Genomic DNA, 23,598 nt, shown 5'->3' on the forward strand with positions numbered 1-23,598 from the left:
GGCAGTCACACTTGCAGTTACCTTTCAGTTAAAAGGGGCTTGATTTGAATGGTGTAGCCGGTGCAGTGGCACCGGGGCCAAAAGCTCTAGGGACCCCACTAAACCCAGACTATTGCTAACATTTAAAAAAATAAAGTCACAAGAGCAGTTAACTTGCAGACATCAGGGTTGTGATTTCAGTGGTGTAGCAGGTGCAGTGACACCTGGTCCAAATCTCTAGGCACTCCTTTAAACACCTAAAAATGATGCTGAGGTTTTACTACTAAACAGGCAGTCCCAAGTGGAGTTACCTTGCAGTTAAAAGGGGCTTGATTTAAATGGTGCAGCCGGTGCAGTGCCACCAGGCCGAAACTTGTCATAACTCCACTGAACACCAAATATTGCTATATTTTACTGCTATACAGGCAGTCACAATTGCAGTTACCTTGAAGTTAAAATGGGCTTGATGTAAATGGTACTGCTAGTGCAATGGCACTGGGGCCAAAAGCTCTAGGGACCCCACTAAACAAAAGATTATTGCTACATTTACTGCTAAACAAACAGTCACAAGTACATTTATCTTGCAGGCAAAAGAGTCATGGTTTGAATAGTGCAGTAGGTGCAGTAGCACCAGGACCAAAAGCTCTAGGCACCTCACCAAACACCTAATGTTGCTATATCTTACCACTAAACTGGCCTCAAAAGTGCAGTTACCTTATAGACAACAGGGTCATGAGTTGAATGGTGCAGAGGTACTGGGCTCAAAAGTTGTCAGAACTTCTCAGGCAGACTCAATTAGTTATCTTGCAGTTAAAAGGAGCTTGATTTGAATGGTGCAGCAGGTGCAGTGGCACTGGGGCCAAAAGCTCTAGGGACCCCACTAATTGTAGAATATTTACTACTAAATAGGCTTTCACACGTGCAGTTATCTAGCAGGCTTTAGGGCCATGAATTCAATTGTGCTACAGGTGCTGTGTCACCGGGGCCAAAAATTGTCAGAACCCACTCTAAGCACCAAATATTGCTATATTTTACTACTAAATAAGCAGTCACAAGTGCAGATACCTTGGAGGCACTATACCGCTAGTAACAGTACAATTTATTGCCTTTTTGTACAAAAACAAGTCCTAACACTTTAACAGACTTTCTGCAACTTACAGTGCACTACTCAGCAAGTTACAACTGACAACAAAAAGTAGCTTCTCAGTCACATAGGAGTAACCTAAGGCATTTACCAATGCTTGTTTATGTTTTTTGCCATTTTTTTGTACACTGAAAATAATAATAATAACAATTGCATGTTTTCTATGGCCAGATAAATTAACTTTGCAAATGTTTTTCAATCTTGACGTATTCTTTGAACATGAAACCACATGCATATGTTGCAATACATACAAAAATATATTTTCACAAACAGCCCTAGAAATGTGTTTTACGTTGTATAAATGTATTTTTTTGTTATTAAATACAAAAATTAAAAAACTTGAATATATCACGTATCACCTACGGGTTCAATACCTATTTTTTGCCTAGAAGTAAAAGGTTGTGACTAAGGAATCATCAAATAAATTAGCCTTCAACCAGTTTAGTGGTAATACAGGGCCTTTTTCTTGTCACTTACTATTGTATCTGCCTGGAGTTACAGTTAAGGCTGGATGCAGAAATAATGCTGAGATAGAGATGATGGTCATGTGATGTCCTTCACCCCACGGAAAAGGGGGCCTCCACATGGGCTAAGGGCAGGGATTAATTTGGGAAGTTTGCAGGTGCCCATTGTTTTCTTAGAAAGCTGATAAAGGTTGTGCCATAATCTGGGGTTACCAGATACCCATAATGCCTAGTTTTGATTACACTCCATGCCTCTTTCGTTACCACTTTACACTTCATGTATCTTCACTTTACTCCTACAGGCTGGTTTTTGTCCCTGTTTTTTCTCCTTATCACTGCTTTCTTATTTTTTTCTTCCTCCTTTTCTGCTTTTCTCTCTCTTGTTCTGGATCGAAGTCTCCAGGTGGAAAATAAGTCCATATCTCAGAATATAAGTGTCAATCCCCACCACCTGCAACTACTAGCTGGATGGGGTCACCTAGGATTCCCCCCCAATATATGACATGGTTTGGGGCACTGATACTCAAAGTACTGCCCGGGGGCCACATGCAGCCCTCCTGACCTTTACATGCAGCCCTCCTGACCTTTACATGCGGCCCCCTGGTCAACAGCAGTACTGGGCTGCTGTTTCCTCGACTTAGCATTTACATCAAAAAGATGTTAAAAAAAATAGCCAATTATTTTTTTAAAGGTTACGTGAAGTTAAGGAAAGGAAGTAACTATAGGAACACTTTCATTTTTAAACACATCTTGCAGCAAAAGTGTAAACATTTTATGAAGCATCTTCAAAATTCAAAAAGTGTAATTTATTAACATGCAGAACCATTTTTCCTTAGTACATCAGATTATGTCAGCTTGTTGAGAAGTATTTTTTGTTTAAAGTGATAGTTTTCAAACATGAATTTAAAAAACATTAATTCTTCCCACCACTGTGACAACACTGTCAGTATTGAACTAAGAGTTAAGTCAGTTGCTATTTGCATCCTCTCGGGTGGCCTGCGTTGTTATTATACATGAAAAATATAATAATTTATTCAATCAAACACAGGTGAGGATTTTGTAATGCGCACATCCTGAAGTCATATGTTTTTAGGTCTTCTAATGTGTGATAATGAAGAAAAAGGAGGGAAAGTGAAAACAATTGCCTAGGGTCACACAATTTGGTAAAGTTGGGGAGACTGGATTAATCCCAGGTTTTCTGGTTTCACATTGTGCAGTTCATTACTAGATATATGCTTTGCTTCCCCTTTATCCACCGTACAACATACACCATCCCACCAACCCTCCTGCCCCTACCACCACCCCGGCACATCACAAACCAACCATTTTGGCTCCTGGGTAAATGTTTGTGAGAACCCATGGGTGAGGGAGAACCAACAGACCCAAAACAAACCCTTCAAAATATTGATGACATTTTGAATGATTTTCCTACTACCTCTACTGCACATTCGGGAGATGGGCGCTTATTTTCATGAGCACACCACCTTGTAAAGAGGAGGTAATTGAAAGAAAGAAGCTTTCATCCATGAGAGTCGTGCATAGCATATTGGGTAATATGTCTCCTAGCTTTTGTCACTCATGCATTAAAAATATAGTGCTTGGTTACAGTGCATGCTAAATATGCACCTGATTCCCAGGAGACAATGAAAAAAAATATCATACAGCAAATGAAATTGAAACTGATGAGATGTTTCATAAGGTGACAGGAAGGTTTTGGTGAAGACCCCTGAAAGATGCTCAGCTTTGATAAGACGACATCTAATGTCAAAAATTCGTGATATGAATTAATCTGGGTGCACAATACAGAGAGCTGTGGCCAAAGCAAGTCAAAATTACGGCCCAAAATAAAGTGCTCATTTTCCTGGTACTTTTATAAATCTATGTAGTTCTATATCCATACCAGTTTGTATATACGATCACATGGTAATGAAGCTGCATGTGTAGCATATCTGTCAGTCCCATGTCAACAACAGCAAAATTTACAGTTGAATTTGCTCTCTTGCCCTGCAGAAGTTCCAAAGTGAAAACGGAATGAAACACATTGGCTGCTAAGTTGTTTCCTCTGACGAAAAATAAGGACATACAAATTAACTGACACTTTGGACTTTTTATTATTTTATTGAATTTTGGAGTGTGTTCTTCCCCAATTAGATTTATGAATGAATTGGGTCTACATACAGAGTGAGGATATCTGCTTTGGAGGGGTTAGTGACTGCAAGAAAAGAGAGGCTGATAACAAAATAATGGGGTTCTCTGTGCTGCCACCACCCTCAACCTATTCTGAGCGAAGGGATTCTAAAACCTCTTGCATTACATAGGGGCTTTTTGCAATGTCACAAACCAACCACCTCAATAATATCAATGGTAAGGCAATCGACTTGCAGAAATCGGCAATTGCTAGATGGAGAAATGCATGGAACAGCAGGCCTCCAATCGCAGCATACACACTCACAGAGTTCTTGCATTGCAACCTCTGTCTTTTGAGGGTTCAGAGGTCGCAATGTCTTAAATAGAGGAATGCTGTGCATGTTGCATACTTGGTAAGAGTATGCATCGACCTGTGTTACCTAGTTTAATCCTGGGTCGGTTTTGCAATAAGTGCCCTGGGCATTTGCACCCTCTTAGCGCGCCCCAGGGCACTTTGGTATTACAGAAGGGAGTGCAGACGCTTGTGCGTCCCCTTCAGCAATACCAATAGTGCTGGCGCACTTAAAGCGCCAGCGCTACCATGAGGGGTCATTCCCCCATTTGCATAAGGGTGTTCCCTATGCAATGAGGGAATTCCTTTACCTCTGCGCCAACGCTACATTACAGACAATGGCGCAGAGGCAAAGAAGCTATCAGGGGTGCACTCACAGTGCGCCACCTTCTAGATGGTGCACGGTGAGTGCGCCACCTGAGAACAGCCCTCTGGAGGGGAATAAGGGGCTCCTATGAGCCCCCCAGACATCCTCTTCAAAAGTGCAGGTGGGTTGCTGTCTGCACTGTGAAAACACGGAGCGGCTGCAACCAACCACTCTGTGGGCCTCATTTATGAGGCCTTGCGTCAGTTTTGCGCTGCCGGTGCGTCACTTTTTGTGACGCACCAGCGGCGTAAAAAAGGCGCCTTGTTGCGCCATATTTAAAAAGTGACGCATCTAGGTAGATGCGTCACATTATACCTGCGTCAGGTATAATGTATGCAGAGGGGGTGTTCCCCCGCAGAAAGCCTCGTAATAGTGACGCAGTGAAATCTGTGAGATTTCAATGCGTCACTTTTAGGATGCTGTTGCGTCAAAATCTTGCGCCTGCCTCACAGCAGGCGTAAGACTGACGCAAGCCCTTTCACATGGGGCTTTCCCCATGTGAAAGGACGCATTGCTGGAGTTAGGTCACTTTTGTGACACACTCCAGCAATGCGTCACATTTACGCTTACAGATGCGTCAGAAATACTGACGTATCTGTAAGTCCTTGCGACATGATGCGTCATAAATTAAATATGACGCATCAGGAATGTCGTATGGAGTGCGCAGTGAATAGTGACGCATCGCTGTTTTCACGCAGCGATGCGTCACTTTTCATAAATGAGGCCCTTTGTTTTCACAGGAATGTGCTTTCCCCACGGCAGCGCTAGTTCCCGGCCAACCTGGGGGCAGGGCGTTCGCCGTAATGGGGCGCATTGTCATTGTTGACACCCGGCGCACCTTTTAATAGGTGTGCCAAGCGCAAACAATGACAATGTGTAACACGGCCCCTAATATTCGTAAACTGCATTAGAACATCTTAGCTGTCAAATATTGATGGATTACACTTTTCCAATAGTTTCCACTTGCCCTTGGGCGGTGCCAAACAGTCCATACCTTGCAACTGCAAAGCATTTGTCCACGCCAATGCTAAATAGCTTTTTGTTGCCATCTTTTTATTGCAAATATCAAGGGACAGAATGTGAGCACTGTGATTTATAAAAACGTGCTCGCAACGAATGTTGCTATGGCTTTGCGACTGCAAAGTCTTTTGTGCATGAAGCCTCTGATTTTTTCTCTTCACGTTCATGATGAACCGATCTTCATATTTGTTTTTTTTTTTTGTTTTTTTTTCCATGCTGTGAATTTCAGCAAATATATGGGTATCTCTTTTTTTTAAATTTTTTTTTTATAAATTTTTATTGAAAAATATAAGTGGAATATACATTGGCAATTTGTATTTCTTGTATACAGTACATTTGTGCTTGCTTTCTTTCTTGGCTTCTCCCAGTTAAGAAAAAAAAAAAAAGTCCCAATCATTTGCCCATTTTGATTTTTTTTTTTGCAAGCTTTATTCAATAATAACATAAAAGCCGTTTGAAGTTAGATAGGATGCTACATCACCAGCCCGGTCACTGCAGGCCAATCAGAGCCAGAGTGTTGGAAGTGGGCAGGGACAACCCTACCTCACTGCAGCGAAGGTCCCTCATCCACCTACCTCGTGTATATCCACAGCAGTGAAGGCACATGTTTTGTATTCTCTTCTTTTTTGAATGACTTGAATGTGATGCTCAATTGAATGAAAGTGAAATGTGATTTGAGTCGCATTTATTCACTGATTTTGTGCAAGGGTGAGTACTATAACAAACAAATTCAATTTGCTTCAGGTCACGCAATCTATTCTTGTGTACATATTCTTATCAAACGCCTCTAGCAGTCGCATAACATCTCCTCATAGTTTAAGGGCCACTAGCTACCCCATTTAACCCTTTGTTCTCTAACCCAACTCACTCTGTTCAGTAAGCTCTTTCTGGTGGGTTTCAGACCATCTGGCTGCTGAATTGTCCCTGGATTTTCACAACAGGACAGGATGCTATTACAGTGTAAAAGTGTGTGCATGGAAACACATGTTTTAAACACAACAGAGCCCATGACTAGGAGCACATTACTGCTCTGCTTCATTTATTGAATTTTGGTTTTATGGCTCAAATGATTACAAAAGATGTATTTTAGTATTCCATAACTCTTGACATGCATGTTTTACATTGCGAGCTTACCTTGCATGTTCTTTGGAGTTTAAAAAGGCATTGTTTTCTCCTCTTTTACTCCTTTTTTTCGTTTAGATTGGAACATGGAATCCTACTGAGGGCCTTAATGTCACTGAAGTCTCTAAGAGCAGAGGACACAATGTCACCGACTCGCTGTCGAATAGGTCGCTGGTTGTCACCACTGTCTTGGTAAGCACATCTACATTTACATGGTTCAAGATCTCGAATGCAGTGTCCTTTTTTATCCAGAATGAGGTTATTGTTTTTCTTAAAAAGTCACCCAAAGGCAACTTCCAAGTGTGGCCCCTGTTGTCAGGCGAAGCATCGCAGGATGAGCACAGTTGTGAAAAAAGGAAAATGCTGATATTGTCACGAGCTGACCCATCCAAGCCGGAATCAAGAAGGGAGAGAGTACAAAGTGGGTATCCAGGGCACACGATAGAGTGGCCCGGTTCAAAGGACATTCCATCTTACCCTATCACCCTATCTCCCTGCCAGGTTCTGTTGTGATCCCTGGAATGCAAACCCACCTGTGGCACCAACACATGGTCAAGGTATACACAGCATAGTTGTTGTGACATTCTAATCCTGATATCCTGTAAAAAGTTGTCAATAATCCTGAGCAATACCAGGATTTACATCATAACAATCCACGGGCAAGGAATCTCACTCACCATACGGCAGAGGTTCCAAGTTGTCACATGTCATACATGAGTAAGAAGAGGTGGAAGAGGTGTGGCGCCACGGCTAGGACGACTGACTCTGGAATCTGGGGATCAAGGTTCGATCCCTGGCACCGGTGGCAGATTGGCACAGCACCATGTGACTCTGGGCAATAGCTTGCTTAATCTTCCCAAAGGCCCCCAGCGTCTAGAGACCCTTGCGGGTGATTGCTTATTATTAGTAGCTTGTAAGTCTTGCTAATGACCTTCCATTTTGTCAACTATATGTTTTTTTTTGTTCTATTTTCTGGACGTATAGAAAGAACAATGTAGAAAAGAAAAAACAGGACAGGATGATCTATTCATACCTGACATGGATCCGCTTGAGAGCTCTGACACAATCATCTGTCCTAGTAATGTGTGGCCACTAATTCTCTGAGTTTAGGAGACTGGCATTGGGAAGAATCTATGTGAGTGAAATGTGTTTTCTTGTGGTGAGGCAGGTAGAGCTCATGTCTCTCTGTACCTGTATCACTGTACCTATCAGCTCTGAGGGTGTAGCAGAACCATCCTTGTTAAGGTTAATGCTTGTAAAGTGTCTTCAGATTCTACGGTTAGAGTTAGGCGTCAACATAGCTGCTGTTAGGTCTTACAAAAATATTGTCTACAGAATTAGCATATTTGTGGTGTCGCCATTATTTTAGTCTGGGTTCAAATTAGCTTAGCTTATTGGGTGGGATTATTTAATCATATAATTACATAAACGTATTACCGTTTCCTACAGGAATTCGTTAAAATAAACATTTTGTGACCAAGATAGTTTAACTTTATTCTCAACAGCGGATTAGTTCCCTGAATAATAATTACCAACTGTAGGTGCTTGAATATTTGGTCAGCACATGTGTATAATGTGGAGAATAGCTCTTGGATCCCACATAGAGCAGGGGGTTCTGCTACAATGACAGCTACCCCTCCCCGTGCCTTGACTGAAGCCCAGGTACATTCATCATGTGCTCTTGCCTTGTTGGCATTGGCTGCCCTTGGCCTTCCACCTTCAATCGTTGTCAGCATCAGTCAGGAAAACATAATGAGCTCTGCCCAAGAATTGCTTTATAATTCAGATGTATGTGTTATGGGGCAAAGGGCAATATCGCTATTGATCTGCTTATGAGCAGACTGTGCTTTCACCTGGGGCACATTTTAACAGCAGTATCACTCACGACCTTGAGCCTCCCAGCCTTAGCTGGAATGTTGGACTCCAGCATCAGTTTTATAGTTTACTTTACTCTAAAACTAACCTAGAGGTGCTGTTTCTGGGATTCAGTTTAGATGTTGAACTTGTATGTGCCCCAAGTGTGCTCCTTAATGGTGAAAAAGTATGTTGTTATGGGCAAGAGACTCTTTAAAACACCCCAAGACAGGAAGGTAACTCCAATAGGAATGAGTTTACCCCTAACTGTAATCTGCTAGATGCGTTTCCAAATTAGTGAAGTAGTAACTGCAAAGTTGCAAGTTTTTGAAATTTTTAAACTTATTGATAAATCCCCAAAAAAGTGTTTCTGAAGTCACCAGAGAGTGCAACTAAATACAATTCATTATTTGTAAAATATTCAATATGCAGCAGAATATTTGTGAAAGTGACAAACCTTGCAACTGTTTGTCACCTTAGTAAAACCACTGGATCATTTTTAGCTGCACTCACAGACACTGCAATGGCAGGCCTGAGGTAAGTTTACCCACTCATGTGGGTGGCATAACCAGTGCTGCAGGCCCACTAGTAGAATTTGATTTACAGTCCCTGGGCAAACACCGTGCACTTTACTCTGGACCTATCAGTATATCAAATATACCAGGCATGGAGAACCAATCAGAATTAAACTTTACACAGGGAACACTCGCATTTTAGCACTGGTTAGCAGTGGTAAAGTGCCCAGAGTAACTAAACCAGCAAAATCGAAGTCCAGCATAACAGTCAAAAATATAGGAGGTAGAAGCAAAAAGACTGTGGAACTCACGCCAAGGATGCCAGGTCTAACAGGCATCAGAAAGGGTGCACTAGCTCAAGTAAATGTCAATATATTGCTTTCAGTTTGACCTTCAGTAGTTGTGATTTTACCACTTGCATTGAAAAACACATCCACTTTACTTCATAGTTTCTATTTTTTATGTTTTTATTATTCTTAGTGAATGTGACTTCTTGTTCGAGTTAACAACTGGGGCAGAAAGATAACCACAGTTTGTGTTGTTAAATGAACCTTTCTCCATGCCTCCTTTTCTGGGGACAATACCATCAAAGTAGTGAAAAGCTTGGGGAATAAAAGACTTTACAGCTATGCCTCTCGACACAGATCTAGGCGAGATCCATGTCACGTGGGACGCCCTTTCCTGTAGTCGGAGACAATCAGCTCAACATTGAAGCAATTGGCATGTGCTTGTGTGCAAAGAAAGAAACGCGTTGAGTGCCCGCAGTCCCATCGTCCCATTGTTGCAGTGACAAATTTTTCTCCAATTGATGTTTTGTCCATTGTTCCAGCGATGGCATGTGTCTCTGGGAGACTGGCACTCGCGACTTCATTACCCTGGGATCATTCACAGCAGCTTTAGCTGATTCTATGTATTTTTGGTACTTCATGTGGGGCTGTCCCAAGCTGCATTTTTCCTTCAGCCATATCTAAGGCCCATAGTAAACTTCGCTGTTTGGTGACATTTGCAAAGTTCCTCACTTTGACACATCCACATGAAAATCATGTCATTTGCTGAATTGCATACATTATTACTTACTCACTAACTAAAGGGTTCAGCAGAAGATATACTGTGCAGAAAAACATATTTGGTATCCTCCACAATGCCATTGTGCATGGAAAAGCTCTGCAAAAGATACATTTGCAGAGAAAGTTCTGCACACATTTTCTAGCGTGATAGAGATTGATTATAGTGAAAATGTACTCACGCTGCAGAGTAAAACTTTGCATGGGTGAAGTTACATTTAAAATATAGTGACAATCACAAAACTTGTCCGGTGACAAAATAACTTTGCTCACCCCTAAATCGAATGCTGGTGAGCAGATGAATAAGCGCACAGCACAATGGTTTACTAGCCTTGATGGAGGGACAAATGCTTTGAGCACTGGTTTGGTCCTAACATGTCTAACAGATATGTTGTGTTACTTTGGTTAATTTTGTGTTATGATACTGGCTTCATGATGCATAGCAAAGGTTTCAAGGCACAAAAAGGGATATTTACAAGCAAATGGCAAAGCGCAATGCTGGAAGCAATTTTGCAGCACTGCGTCATTTAAAAAAATGCAGGGATGCGCGGTATTCACAAGAATTCGGCACACCCCTGTGTTTTTACTGGGGCTAAAGATAGCTGACTGGCGCCAACACAGACATCCTTGTGTCATAGTGCAAGGGTGCTTGCATTGCAGGGATGATTCCTTGAAAATCAGGCAATCTTGAACCATGGTGCAAGGGTGTCTCTGTTGCAGGGATGAATATTTATATGTTAGTTGCTCCACCAGAATGCACCACATATAGAAGGAGCAAAAACAAGGAGAAATAAAAGTATTTGATCCTTGTTGGGCCAATCGAACACCTGTTAGTCAGTGGCATTCGTTTTTGGCGCTGCCTCAGATTTGCACATCCTTGTAAATCTGAGGCAGCATCAAAAACCAATAGATGTTGTGATGGAAAACCCACAGAAACACCCGTTGCATGCCCTTTTCACACAGAAAACTGTGTGAAAGTGTACCATATTTCGAAAGTGGCATTAAGCCTTTCAAAGTGGCTTAACATCACTTTGTAAATATGATGCAGGGCCCTGCGCCACTGGAACGTCAGAAAAAGGGATGTTCCGGTGGAGCAATCCTCTTGTAAATATGCCCCAAAGTTTCTGAAGAGGAACAAGGGAATAAACAGTTTAAGAAATGGAGCCACTTTTCATTTCAGGGTGGCTTTTTGCTGGGTACCTATGACAATGCGGATGATCTCTTTTCCAGTGTTGAATCTGTATCTTGGATAAATTCAGGGTTTCAGAATTGAAGTGAATTTCGCATGGCACCTTCTATAACAGCTGAAAGTTAAGAAGAACAATTTCTTCAAGAACCTTGGTCAACTTTGATCTAGACTCTTCAAACATCATTTCACATGCGCCCCAAGGTGTGGCATGATGGTGAAAGAAATAGTCACAGGAGGCCAGAGAGAGACAGATATCCGGGGTAAGAGCATGGGTGAGGTAGAGAACAAGTGCCAACTGGAGGTGAAGTTCCTTCTTCCATTAGACGAATACTGCCTGCACCACCTCCTTATCTGACATGATTGTGCCTGTGCATTGCAAAGTTTGATATTGTATTGCCTCCAATGTCACCTAGAGAGCTAGAACCCACCGAAATAAGTCTCCTTAGCTAGTGCTGCAGTCTAATTTACCCTCCCCTAGATTTTGGCTGCTCCAGCTGATGGCGGAGTGCTTGGTTCCTGAGTCTGAACATTCTAGCACCCTGCGATTGCACCGAACTCTCTCCGCTGTTACCGTTCATGAGTTCTATGTCATGGCAGTCCAAAGTTGTCGCATCGAGGCCAGAGTCTTGCCAGATTTTACTTGATAACCAGTGTCTACAAATAAGTTCATTTTAGTTCTATTTTATTAAATGTATCACACACAGGCACATAGCAATCAGACGCAGTGACTTAGTCTTACCTAGTAGGACATGTCACTTTTCAAATGTGGTTCAATGATTTGTGCACAAAACATATCTAGAGCTGCTCTTCGTGGCCACAATCATCTTATGACTTCAACAGAACACTTTTTTGTTGCCATACATATATTATCCAAAGGCGCTAGTTTTATTTCCATAAGTGTAATTTCCTCCTCCTGTTCCGTGACATTTTCACTTGCTCAGTCCCCATTCCAGCAATGACACCAATTATTGTCAAGGGGCATTCTCTGGGCTTTTAAAAGTTCATCTGTGAATGAGAACTCTTTCAAAATAAAGTTTTGTGAAAATCTTTTCCTACTAAATCTCTTTGGGATTAAATTATTTCACTAAGAGTGAGTTTTTAAGAGTAACACGTTGTACAAAATCTAGTTTTGAAGGATGAATTGTATTCCAAACTATGCAAGCTTTGAGACTTTGTGAAAGATTACGTAACTCTTAAAGGTTTGGGTTGGGCGTTATGAACTTTCACCCCCTCTACCATCTTACCTATACAGTCTCATCAGTGCACCTAAATTCATCAAACCGACAGTCATATTGAAGATATTAAGAAAGACCCATTTCTTAAGCCAAAGTACATCTTTAGGATAACGGTTAAACCTCAAAAGTCTTAAATCAATGTGTTGAAGGCTTCGGTCCCCTTGAAAAATAAAGCTAGTGTGTGTATGATCCATGTCTTATGCAAAGAATTTCACTGACAAAGACAAAATTACATTTTGCCATTCAGGTGATCCCTTTCCATACTTTTTCTAGGTTACTTGTTGCAAAATTGACCCTTTTGCGGCCATTTGTGGTGACGCAATAAAGCATTTGGCTGATCTGGGCTTAAAATAGAAACAAGTCTGGGAAGTGCTTACTGACATCAAGGTTTCCTAGGTTACATCTTGAATTGTGAATTCACATCAGTGGAGCTGGGGACTCCGGGGGAGCGATTTGCCAAAGTACACTCATAGTAGGAAAAACGACCTACTTACTTTCAGGGAGGTGATGTATAGTGAGAACGCTCTGGGGCGCTTCTTCCAATTCAACTCTGGTCATTAGGCCTTTGTAGTAGCCTGAGAGGATGAGGGGTTAATGACAATTTAGATCTCAATGTACAAAGTAAAAAGTACAGTGTGATCATGAGGACCACACAATAAAAGCCTGAGTCGGTAAATTGAAGTTAAAAAGGTTTATTACAAACCCAAACCAAGATTAATGTAAATCAATCTTAATAACATAGTATAAAACTATAAAACAACCAAAGGGAGACCAAAGCGGCTTACAATATCGGTCCTCAATAATAAAGAACATATAAGTCTCTAAGTAGCCGCGACATAGAAAATAAGTAAACTTATTTGATGGCTTGTTGAATGGTTTCAATCCTTCTCCGCATACATTGAAAAGATTTGCAGCATCCTCTAAACCCTATACTAATTTAAGGCTAGGGCAAACCCTATTGAAGCAAAATAGCAAGAAAGGTGTCAGCATCAGAACCTCTATAGATGTTCTATAAGTAAAGAATAATGTATAGCATGAAGCCACACAATCAGAAATGTCAAGCAAAGTCTGTACCTCTGTAAGTCTAAAGGGGATTTGACTAAACCCAGGGTGGGTACAAAAATTAAAATGCACAAAGAAAATTCGAGCAGACATGACTTCATACACATCATAATATGTTTTCCCGTTCCCAGAAAAGAACTTGATGCCTTGAACACTACTCACATATTCCAATCTCTGCTTCCAAATCGTCCTAGGTACCTCCCTTCATCAGATAGTACTAACTGGTAACACTTCGTCTTCATTAAAATCATTTCACCTTACCAACTCTCAATCACCTCTCTATCTCTGAAATACAATGGGATTTTCACTAACTAAGGAATGCCTTTGGTCTGCACCTGCAAAGAAGATAAATATGCAGAATAACAACTTTCACATTAGTATTAACTGCCTCGACTATTAGATCATGGCCCACAATCACCCTAAATTAACATATCTCTTTAAAACACATTCATTCTGCAATCTAAATATAATCCAATAAATGAAATCTTTAATAATGAATCAAGCTATATCATGTTGTACTTTTATATGTGGCACAATATACCAATTAATTTTATCAAGCAAAAATGACAACTAGATAGAATTTATAAGGAAAGCATTAACACATCTATGACTCATTCTAGCTATTCCCTGGTGAATGCATTGCATTAAAAGCATTTTAGCACACCACCTTACAAACTAAACCTATAGAAGAATAATAGCAGTCCACAGGTTTCTGAAAGAAAAATGTTAATATGCACACACATATATCTCAAAACACACAATAGATGGATGTTAGAATTGGGGTTTCTGGTTGGCTAAGGTATGCAACTAAACCAGGCAGAACCCACCACTCTAGTCAGGGAAAGGGATTTATACACTGAAGGTAACTCCTGCTCACACCCTTGGTAGCTTGGCAGAGTATTCAGGATTATTCTAGAGGCAAAGTGTAAAGCGTTTGTGCAACACACTCTCACAACAGTGACACTCTAGGCACAATACGAAAGAGACTCCACACAAGTTTATATAAAAATAGCCTTTGTATTAGTCATAAAAATACATTAGATCACAATCAAATATATCACTGTGACACTAGGCACTTGTCATGACTGCACTCAGGATCACATAAATCACTTGGCCAATCGGGCCTTTGTCATAACATCCTCAGCTGTGCATTACAGTAGCCACATCATAGAAACATCATGCCAACATTAGGCATACTACCATTATTGCACTGTATATAGGGTGCAACCCTGACAATGGGTTACCACAACTAATAGCACCACCTGTGCTCCCGCTACCCTTTATGCAGTAACTATCTTTCCCCACGTAGGCTCCTAGGCCATCTGCCCACCTACCACAGGAAATTTTGTGATTACTGGGACCTTTCTTAGCCTGTGAACCGGGGCCTCCGTCTTTCCCGCCATGGGCTCCTAGGTCATCGGCCCGCCTACCACAGGAAATGTTGTGATTACCCAGACCTTTCATAGCCTGTGAACCAGGGCCTCCGTCGAGGTTTCACCCTGTCAATCAGAAAGAAAATGTCCCTGGTGCTCACCACACAAAATAAGGGGTAGGGCGCAATACACACCCAGTCGCTGCCCAACACGAGCAGACAACTGCCGGGCGTTTGGACTGAATCCTGCTACTACTTTCCCCAGCACTACGGTGCTGCAGCCCGTCTTGAGTCCTCCTGTGCTGTTTGTACAGTTATAAGCACTGCACACATGTGTGGCCTCACCTTGGTTCCCCCAGTGAATTTCGTTTTAAATGGGTGCCTTTGCAGCCAGAGAGGGAAGCGGTACAGCTCCTTCCTGCCTGCAGTGCGCCGTCGCTGCTCGCTGCCCTCGCTGCTCCGATGCCTGACGCGGCGCCCTGCTGGTCTGGGCTGCCGTGGGCCACATCTTTCTCTCTCTCTGCTGTTTGTGGTTGCTAAGTAACTCCTAGTGACCTGCAACCAGTGAAACAGTGAATTCAGCCCCGGGCTCGGGCCACAGGCGGTGATCGGGGCAGTGCACCCGACAGGCTAGAATTCCCACACGTTCAGCGCTTGAGACGGTGCACCACCCAGAACGCCCCAGGCATGGCAAGCTGCACACTCTGGTGGCCCACATGAGTGCTCTTCACCTGCTTTCTTACAGCACCTGGGGAGAAAAAGCAGTGCTGCACAAGCGCTTTCTGACAGTAATCAAAGCGCTCACAATGCGCTATATTTTACCAGGATAAGCGTCAAACCAGCAAGGTGCAAGTTAGCAGGCAAGCACAAGAGTTTCTCAGGCCAGTGCTGCAGTCCTTCTTCTCAGCCCAAAAGGCAGCAGTTCAGCACCCCAGAGGAGTAAAGTCCCAAGGCGGTTCCCCCTGGGAAACCAGCAGCCCTCTGATATTAGGCAGAGCCAGCAGTATCTGGCGGTATACAACGTTTACAACGCGAGCGTTACAACGAAGTACCATTACCACGCAGTTATAACAGCGAAAGTTGTTACAATGAATTGCGCTGGGTGGCGCTCAAGGATAATAAATCATTTAATTTACTATCCCAACACCTTCCCTACTATCCACGGGGACTGGTTTTGGAATGGTAAATTATATTTTTTAAATTTGCGCCCCCCCCCCCCAACGCAAGTCGTTGTAACGACTTGCGTTGTTACAACCGCGTTGTAATGGTACGCGTTGTAAACGTGTGCGTGGTAGTGACATACATCCGTATCTGGCTACCAGTCCCACACCATGCCCTCTTGTCTTTCATGGGGTCACAGCCCCTGTACTTTTAGGACCAAAGTCTTTGTTCTGTGGGCACTGCAAACACTATATTGAAGTGCACAATACCCTCATTCACATTTCCAGCCCCGATCCCAGACACACCACAGGGGGGTGGAGCCAACATTGTGGAAGGCAGGCAGAGCCCTATTCAGGTTCAGGTGCAACTCCGCCCACCACATCAAATGCAGACCAGCCCTATTCAGGAGGGAAACTCCTCCTGCTGCTCTAAATTCAGCCAAAGTTTATTCAGCCTAGTGCTGAGCACCCAGGAAAGGCAGGACACACCTCAATACCCCTTGTGACTGGCTGGAGTTAATGCACATACCCTCCTTCCTGTCAATCAGAACCTGACGGTCAATACACATTTATGCAGGACACAAAGACACATAAGCACACAGAAAAGACCACTTCTAAAAGTGGCATTTCTAAAATAGTAATAATAAATCTGCTTTCACCAATAAGCAGGATTTACCACTACTATTCCAAACATACCAAACATGGTCAGGCTACCCTTCTCAGATCAGAAATTACCACTGAAACACATATCAAGGAATCCCCAATGCAACCATATGAGAGGGCAGCTTCACAGCAGTGAGAAACCAAATAGGCTGTTTGTCACTACCAGGACATGCCACACAGTTAAGGGCAATGTCCTACTTTTTACCTACCCAGTGCCCTGTCCTTAGGGCTTGCTAGGGCCTACCTTAGGCGTGCCCTTGTGTATTAAAAGGGGAGCTACAGACATAGCAACCACTTTAAGTGCCACGTCACGGCGGCAGTAAACAGCGCGAGCAGGCCATGCAGTGGCAGAGGCCTGAGACAGGCTTGAAAGGCTATCTCATTGAGTAGCGCAAGCAGGGCTGCAAGCTCACTAGTAGCAGTTAATTAACAGGCCCTGGATATTAGGGATACCACTGTACGAGGGACTTATAGGTACATTGAAAATGCCAAACAGGTGTAGACCAATCTAAACCATGTTTACAAGAAAGAGCATACGCGCTTTAGCACTATTCAGCAGTGATAAAGTGCCCAGATTCATAAAACCACCAACAACAGGTCAGAAAAAATACAAAATACTGGAGGAAGGAAAAACGTTCTGGGATGACCCTGCAAAAAGGGCCAAGTTCAACGATGCACTTCCATGCCTTCAGTGCACCATATCTGTTAAGTGTTACTGTGTCACATGAGTACATAAGGCCATATATGTGGCCTCGCCAAACATAGATGGAGGCAAAATTATGCTACTCCAGTAGTCTCTCAGAATTTCTTTACACATTGCTCAGTAGGTCATGCTATGACCGAAGACCTTATGCACTGGAGGGGACCCATGCAGCAGTCCATGACTAGGGCGCCAGATGAGGTAGTGTTCGTCGAGTTACTTTAATTAACCTATCACATGGTAGAGGATGCAATAAAGTATATTTTAAAAAACTTACATGAGAATGTGTGTGGGTGTCATACAAAATTAGCGAATAAGACGACCATCACCCTGCTTTGCATGGATGCAGCGCCATTTTGTATTACAAAATGAATACAGAGTTTCAGTTCCCTAGACCCGTGCATGCTTCTCTCTGGCACTTGCTTCCCAGCTGACCATGCATTGTAGAGTTATTTTCAATTACCTCGGTTGATCTAGTAATGCCACAAAGAGAGCAAAGTTGAAGAAACAGAAAAATGACGGCGACATGACATATGTCAAAACTGGCAAAGTACCGAAGGCTTCAAAGCCCTCTCTGCTTTGCCTCCCTGTCCTTCCAACTGTAGCAGAGCTCGAAATAACTAAGGACGACTTTGTTTCTAGGCACGCCATTTAGACAGTCATTCGAAGGCATAGCCTCATGGAGATTTCCGTCTGCACACCTTCCCCTCCACCCATCTGGAATGAGAAATTGTATTGATGTCACCTACACTGCGCACTGCCAAAACAAGTGAAAACAGCCACACCGAGTGTGCAAGAAGCTGTGTCTAATTAAATTCTTCGAATGCTGTCTTCGAAAAAAAGGGAGACGTAGCATTTCGAAAAAGTCATTAGCATTTCACAGATAAGGCAGCCCTTTTGGGAGATTTTTTTACGAGGGTGTGAATGAGATGAAATAGCCTGAGGACGATTCTTTGAAAGGGGAGAGCTTGAAAGGTTATTTTTTCTTACTAATATTGAAGTGGCTGGAAGTAGGAGAAATATTGCCCCGGCAGCCATCGCCGTTCTCCCAAAGCAATATGCGAACTGTGAAGATCTGAAATTGAGGGCACCTTGGCCGAGAAATCGATTAGCGAGCTGAGAGAGCTTGTGAATTGGATGTCTGGCCATTTTCAGTAATAAATTGTGAAATAGTCCGTGAATAAGCAGTTCACAGGGTTCAGAATTACCCCCTAGGAAATGTTCCAGCCCCTCGGATACATTACAGAGGCGCAGCTCCATTTTAATGCGCAGCTTATTAGCTGTTAAATATGTATGTTGTTCCTCGGCCTTACAAAAAAATGGATACGGCTATATGGAGTCTTAAAAGCTGTAGCTTACTTTTGCGACTATTTAGGTAGATGCTTTTGTTTTGGTTGGGTCACCTAAGTGGCCGGTTCGTCAAGGACACAAGGAAACAAAGGTTCTATGATCCACCATATAGAAATTATTAGTAGCTGTACCAGGGAATTTAAGAAAGTGTTTTCATTAGTCCCTCTCAAGCATGAGCATTAATGTTTAAGCGAATCTCCCTTAAGGGAGAAGACCCCAATCCCAGAGGGGAAGGGATACAGCTGTGAAGCACAGCTGTTTTTGTTACTCGGGGCCGATATTGCAACACAGCTAAATAACTGGCCCCCATCCTTCCAGCTTTCCGGGTAAACGCCCGATGCCCTGCTTAAGGGCTCACACATACCTGCTTACGTCAAGGGGGATGCTCGCGCCTGCATCACCAGTATCCACTAGTAACAGAGCCTGCACCGGTCCACCTCGTGGGCTGATTCTCATCTCTGTACCAGTTGACCTATCAATGCTGCTGGTGCCCACGCAGTACTCCATAAGTCACGTGTTCATTCCTTTTGATGTTCCTAATTGTGCATACAGCGTGCAAGCCGCCCCCAAACATCATTTATCCCTGCTCCCAAACTCCTATGGCAACATAAAAGACATGAAGCAGGTTGTTGTTGATCACTGCGTAGTCTTTTATTAAATCTTAAAGCAGAGTAATCCTTTATTCATCTTTGATTAAGGTACTTGACCATTTCTTCAAGGCATAGGGATACACACAACACGCTTGTTATCAAAAGCATTAGATTATTTCCATTCCAAGGAATAAATTATTCAAACAATAATATTTACATTCCAATCATGGCCATTGATCCTCGTCATGGCCCATTTGCTCGCTGTGCCAGCAAGCCCCAACTTGCACTTTTTTCCACTTGTATCTTTCCCTGTTAGTCCTCCTTCCAGAGAGAGGCACTACCTCCAGGGCACTGCTTCCCCCTTGGCCCCACCGGACCGGGGTATACCCCCTACAACGTTTCTTAAACTTATACACAGGCAATCTGGGTCGGGCAGGAGAGTCCAGGACCACCAGCAGGTCAGTCCCCCCACCCGACAGCCCAGAGCCCCCCAATGAATGCTTGCCCTCTCCAGGGTCAGCCAGCCAATGGCAAAAAAGGAAGTCCACACCCTTTTCTCGCCTGGGACCCTGCCACAGGGGGAGGAGCTTACTGGCGCTCTCATCCTCCCCAACCTATATCTTGCTTAACTGCTCGGGTGCAACCCTCGAAGCACTTACCAACTCGGGTATGGCCAGAAAAACCAGGGCTGCCAGCGGTTCAGCCCCCTCTCCCACCAGCCTGGCTCTCAACCAGCTACTTACCGGCTGATAGCAAGTACTAGGCCTCCTACCAGCACCTCTAAGGATCCGCCTAACACACCGTCCATCATGATGCCTGTGTTTTTAGCCAACCTCCAGGCAGGTCCCATCCTAAAAGGGAACTCCAGGGTAACACAGGTAGACCTGAAGTATACGACTCCAGCTGGTCAGTCCTTTTCTTCTCCAGCTAGGCTCTTATCAGGTGCCCTCACTCATGCCTTCAATTTGGTATCGGATAGCCCACCTATGGCTCTCTGCCTAAGCACAATGCCAAACCAGGCAGAACTGTGTCGGGAACTCTTCATTCTTTATCGGGATGAGCTGTCTGCCCAAACATCACCCCTCCCTAAGCTCCTAATGAGCCTCAAAATGCCTGTTGCCCTTCTGATTCCGTGTTTGTAGACCAGCCCCTGCCTATGCCAGGCCATCTGCTTCGCAGTCCAAACTCCTGATACTCCTGGTAATGGACCATGGAGGCTCAACTCACAAATCCGTTATTATAGACCATTCTACCAAAGGATGCTATCTTGCTTCCAAGCAATGTGCTTTTGATAGCTATACCTGCTAAATAGATGACACCTACCCAGTTCTTACTGCCATCTCGAAAACTAGTGTTTAGTCTTGACCATCCCAAGTCACCTCTCTGAGGACTATTGCAATGTCCACTGCCCTGCGCGGACTTGATCTGTGGATGGGGTGCCCTGGCAAGAGGGAACAATATGATTGCAAAACCCTTCATGAATATTGGCACCCCCTTATCGCCATGAATCAGTAGGCTGCTGAGAGCTGCTGGACTGTTCTCGTTGTCCTCATAATTCGATGTTAATGATCTTACATGTGACAATAGCAAAACTAAGTGCATGCTGGACACGGCTGCCATCTCGTACTCACTGTTCAACTTCCAAAAATAGCTTGACACATGGAAAAACCGATATGGAGCAGTTTGTGCACCTGCTTGCAACCACAAATGTCCCCCAACCTCCAATTATTGAGTCCCTTTTTACCTGGCAGAGAGTGTATCTTTGGCCTGCTGACTTGCGCTGACTCTTGCCGCCCACCGCCACATGAGCCATTTAGGCAGTCTGATTTGACGGTCCCGGGTGGAGGCGGACATCGCCGGCTGCGCAGGACTACAGCACCCAGCATCCCTCACGGCAGTGGTAGGAAGCCCCGCACACGCCGCCTACACCACGCTGAGCGCGCCGGGAGGCGCTTTAAAGCATTGCAGGGCTCCTGCAGCGCGGGACGCACGCAGCCGTGCCTGGGCCAAGCCCGGGCCAAGGGAGGGCCCGTCCGCCCCCGTCAGCGGCCGAAAGAGACCAGGCTGGGCCAGGACTCTTGGTTCTGTACCATTGTTCGGACACATTGAAAAAAACGCCGCTTTGTGGTAATTATTCACATTTTTAATGGTCCAATTAACCATGAGAACTGATACTCAGTAAACCAGGATTTATATTTTGATTGTTCGATGATTGATTGGGGGGTTGAGTGGGGATAAAAACCTATAGGCATCAAGCTTATAGATATTTAGGCTGAAATTGCAGACCTGTTAGGCATAATAGTGTTGTATAAAGATTTTGCTTACTATTTGTTTTCTCCTTGTATGAAGTGGTTACTGTTAATTAATTAAATCCTAATATTTAAGAGCTCAGGTGGGGTAAGCTCCGTCTTGGACCTTCCTAAGATAGAAATTACTTGGAGGGCAAGAAAATGGGGAAAAGAAAATTACATACTACCCCCCCGGACAGAAATCGAAGAAGTATAAAAACCCTGGTGCTCCTCTTATGAAATATTTGTCTGGTGCGGTGGGAGCATTGGAAAAAGAAATCTCAAATGTAGAAGAAGAGCTGAGCAAAGAGTCACCTGGCCCCACTGGTTCCAGTATTATTAATCTATCCTCCCCTGGAAAACCTGAAGTGGTTGCCAATCTTACACATGAGACAGTGGATGTTGTAAAAAATGGCTGTGGACAAGTAGAGAGTGATGAAATATCAATTATTGATAAGGAAGGTGTCTTGTTACCTCCTCTCAAAAGAGTTTGTGTATCCAGAAACCCGCCATTATAGCTCTACCACCACAGATTCACGAGCCTCCCCAAATATCTAACAATGTTAAAACAAAGCAAATTAAAGCATTGGGCAAGGACTGTCCAGCTAACTCCGAATCAAAAGAATGACAAAAAAACATAAATAACAAGGGCACAAGTAAAGGCTCAGTTAGTCCTGCTACGGGACGTATTATGAAAGCAATCGTCGACTTAACCACTTTTGTCAAGGATGCCATTAACATCTTGGGAAATAGACTCGATTTAATCGAGTCAAGTCTGGCTTCAATTATAGGACACTCAAAAGATGCTAGATCACAGAATCCCGAACCATGTAGTAATAGGGCATCAGCTATAAATCATAATTACCCCTTACCTGATTGCCCTCCGACGCATGGCAAGCAAATAAATAGTGCTGAAAAGGTAGTTAACCACGAGGGACTGATGCCAGACGAGTTTAAGTGTTTAAATGTACAGGAACCTAAAAGGGTCACAGCGAGAGGGAGTATACACAACCAAATTTATATAAATAGTAAAAAGCAGCTTCCGATAGACAATTGCACCAGACCAGATAGTAGAACAATATATAATCAGGAGCATAGCAACACTGTTTCCAGTTTGAATCTTCCACCCGCTGCAGCCCTGTATACGTTGATCCTGGCTAATGTACCATCTTCAGAAGAGTGCAACATAACTGTGTCGCAAACCCATTCGCACAGCATCAGAAAAATGTGTTACCAAGTTTTCAATTGTAAATTCATTTTATTTAGAAGTTTTTCATAATTTATCCATCTTGACTTCATTAATCACGGCAAAAACTGCCCAAATGTCCATAAGCTTCACACAAAATAATTGTGCCCATCCAGGCCTCTTATTACATTGCGTCAGGACATTTCAAATTCATGGATGGCAGCAAAAGAATTATTCCCAATGCATTTCGAGCACCTTTTTTGCTCTTCGTCAGGGGAAGCTGTTTTAATAAAATGAAAGCCACGTTAGTCCTCCAGTTTTCTACTCCGACATATCTATCTGACCTTGCATGCTATAAACATAACCTGCATTCTCTGCCCTTTTAAATAAATGAATAATTTACACACAAATTAACCCACAATACCTGTCTGCCAAAGTGCAAAGTTTACTGAACGCAGTAACCTCCCCCTCTCCAACCTCGTTGTCAAACCTGCCAAACTTACACCTGCGTTTACATAAACAGTACACATACCCAGGAACTTAAACGTGTTTTAAATATCTCAAAAACATAATTACATTCCCATCTTATTTAAATAAACAAAAATACCCTCCCTGATGTAGTGCCTTCAAAGTTACCTGCTTAAGGACGCTGATCGTTTCTATTCAATACCATCTCTCTGCTCAATCTTCCCTATAGTCATTGCGCGCTATTTAAACATTTGCTTCTGCGCAGATCACTACTATGAAGTGACCTCCTTCACCTTTAGCTGCACCCAATCCTAGATGAACAGTCCT

At 43.3% G+C, this 23,598-nt stretch overlaps 1 protein-coding gene across 1 annotated transcript in view; it reads left to right on the forward strand.

Moving 5' to 3' along the window:
• The window catches only part of GRIK3 (glutamate ionotropic receptor kainate type subunit 3), a 653,994-nt gene that overhangs the window by 275,975 nt on the left and 354,421 nt on the right, over positions 1–23,598 (forward strand). The window contains exon 9 of the mRNA XM_086954197.1: positions 6,654–6,767. Within this exon, the coding sequence (XP_086810323.1) occupies positions 6,654–6,767 (114 nt within the window). The remainder of the gene's footprint in view (positions 1–6,653; positions 6,768–23,598) is intronic.

This window comes from Lissotriton vulgaris, chromosome 2_1 (assembly GCF_964263255.1).
Source record: "Lissotriton vulgaris chromosome 2_1, aLisVul1.2, whole genome shotgun sequence".
NCBI classification, from domain to species: Eukaryota; Metazoa; Chordata; class Amphibia; order Caudata; family Salamandridae; genus Lissotriton; species Lissotriton vulgaris.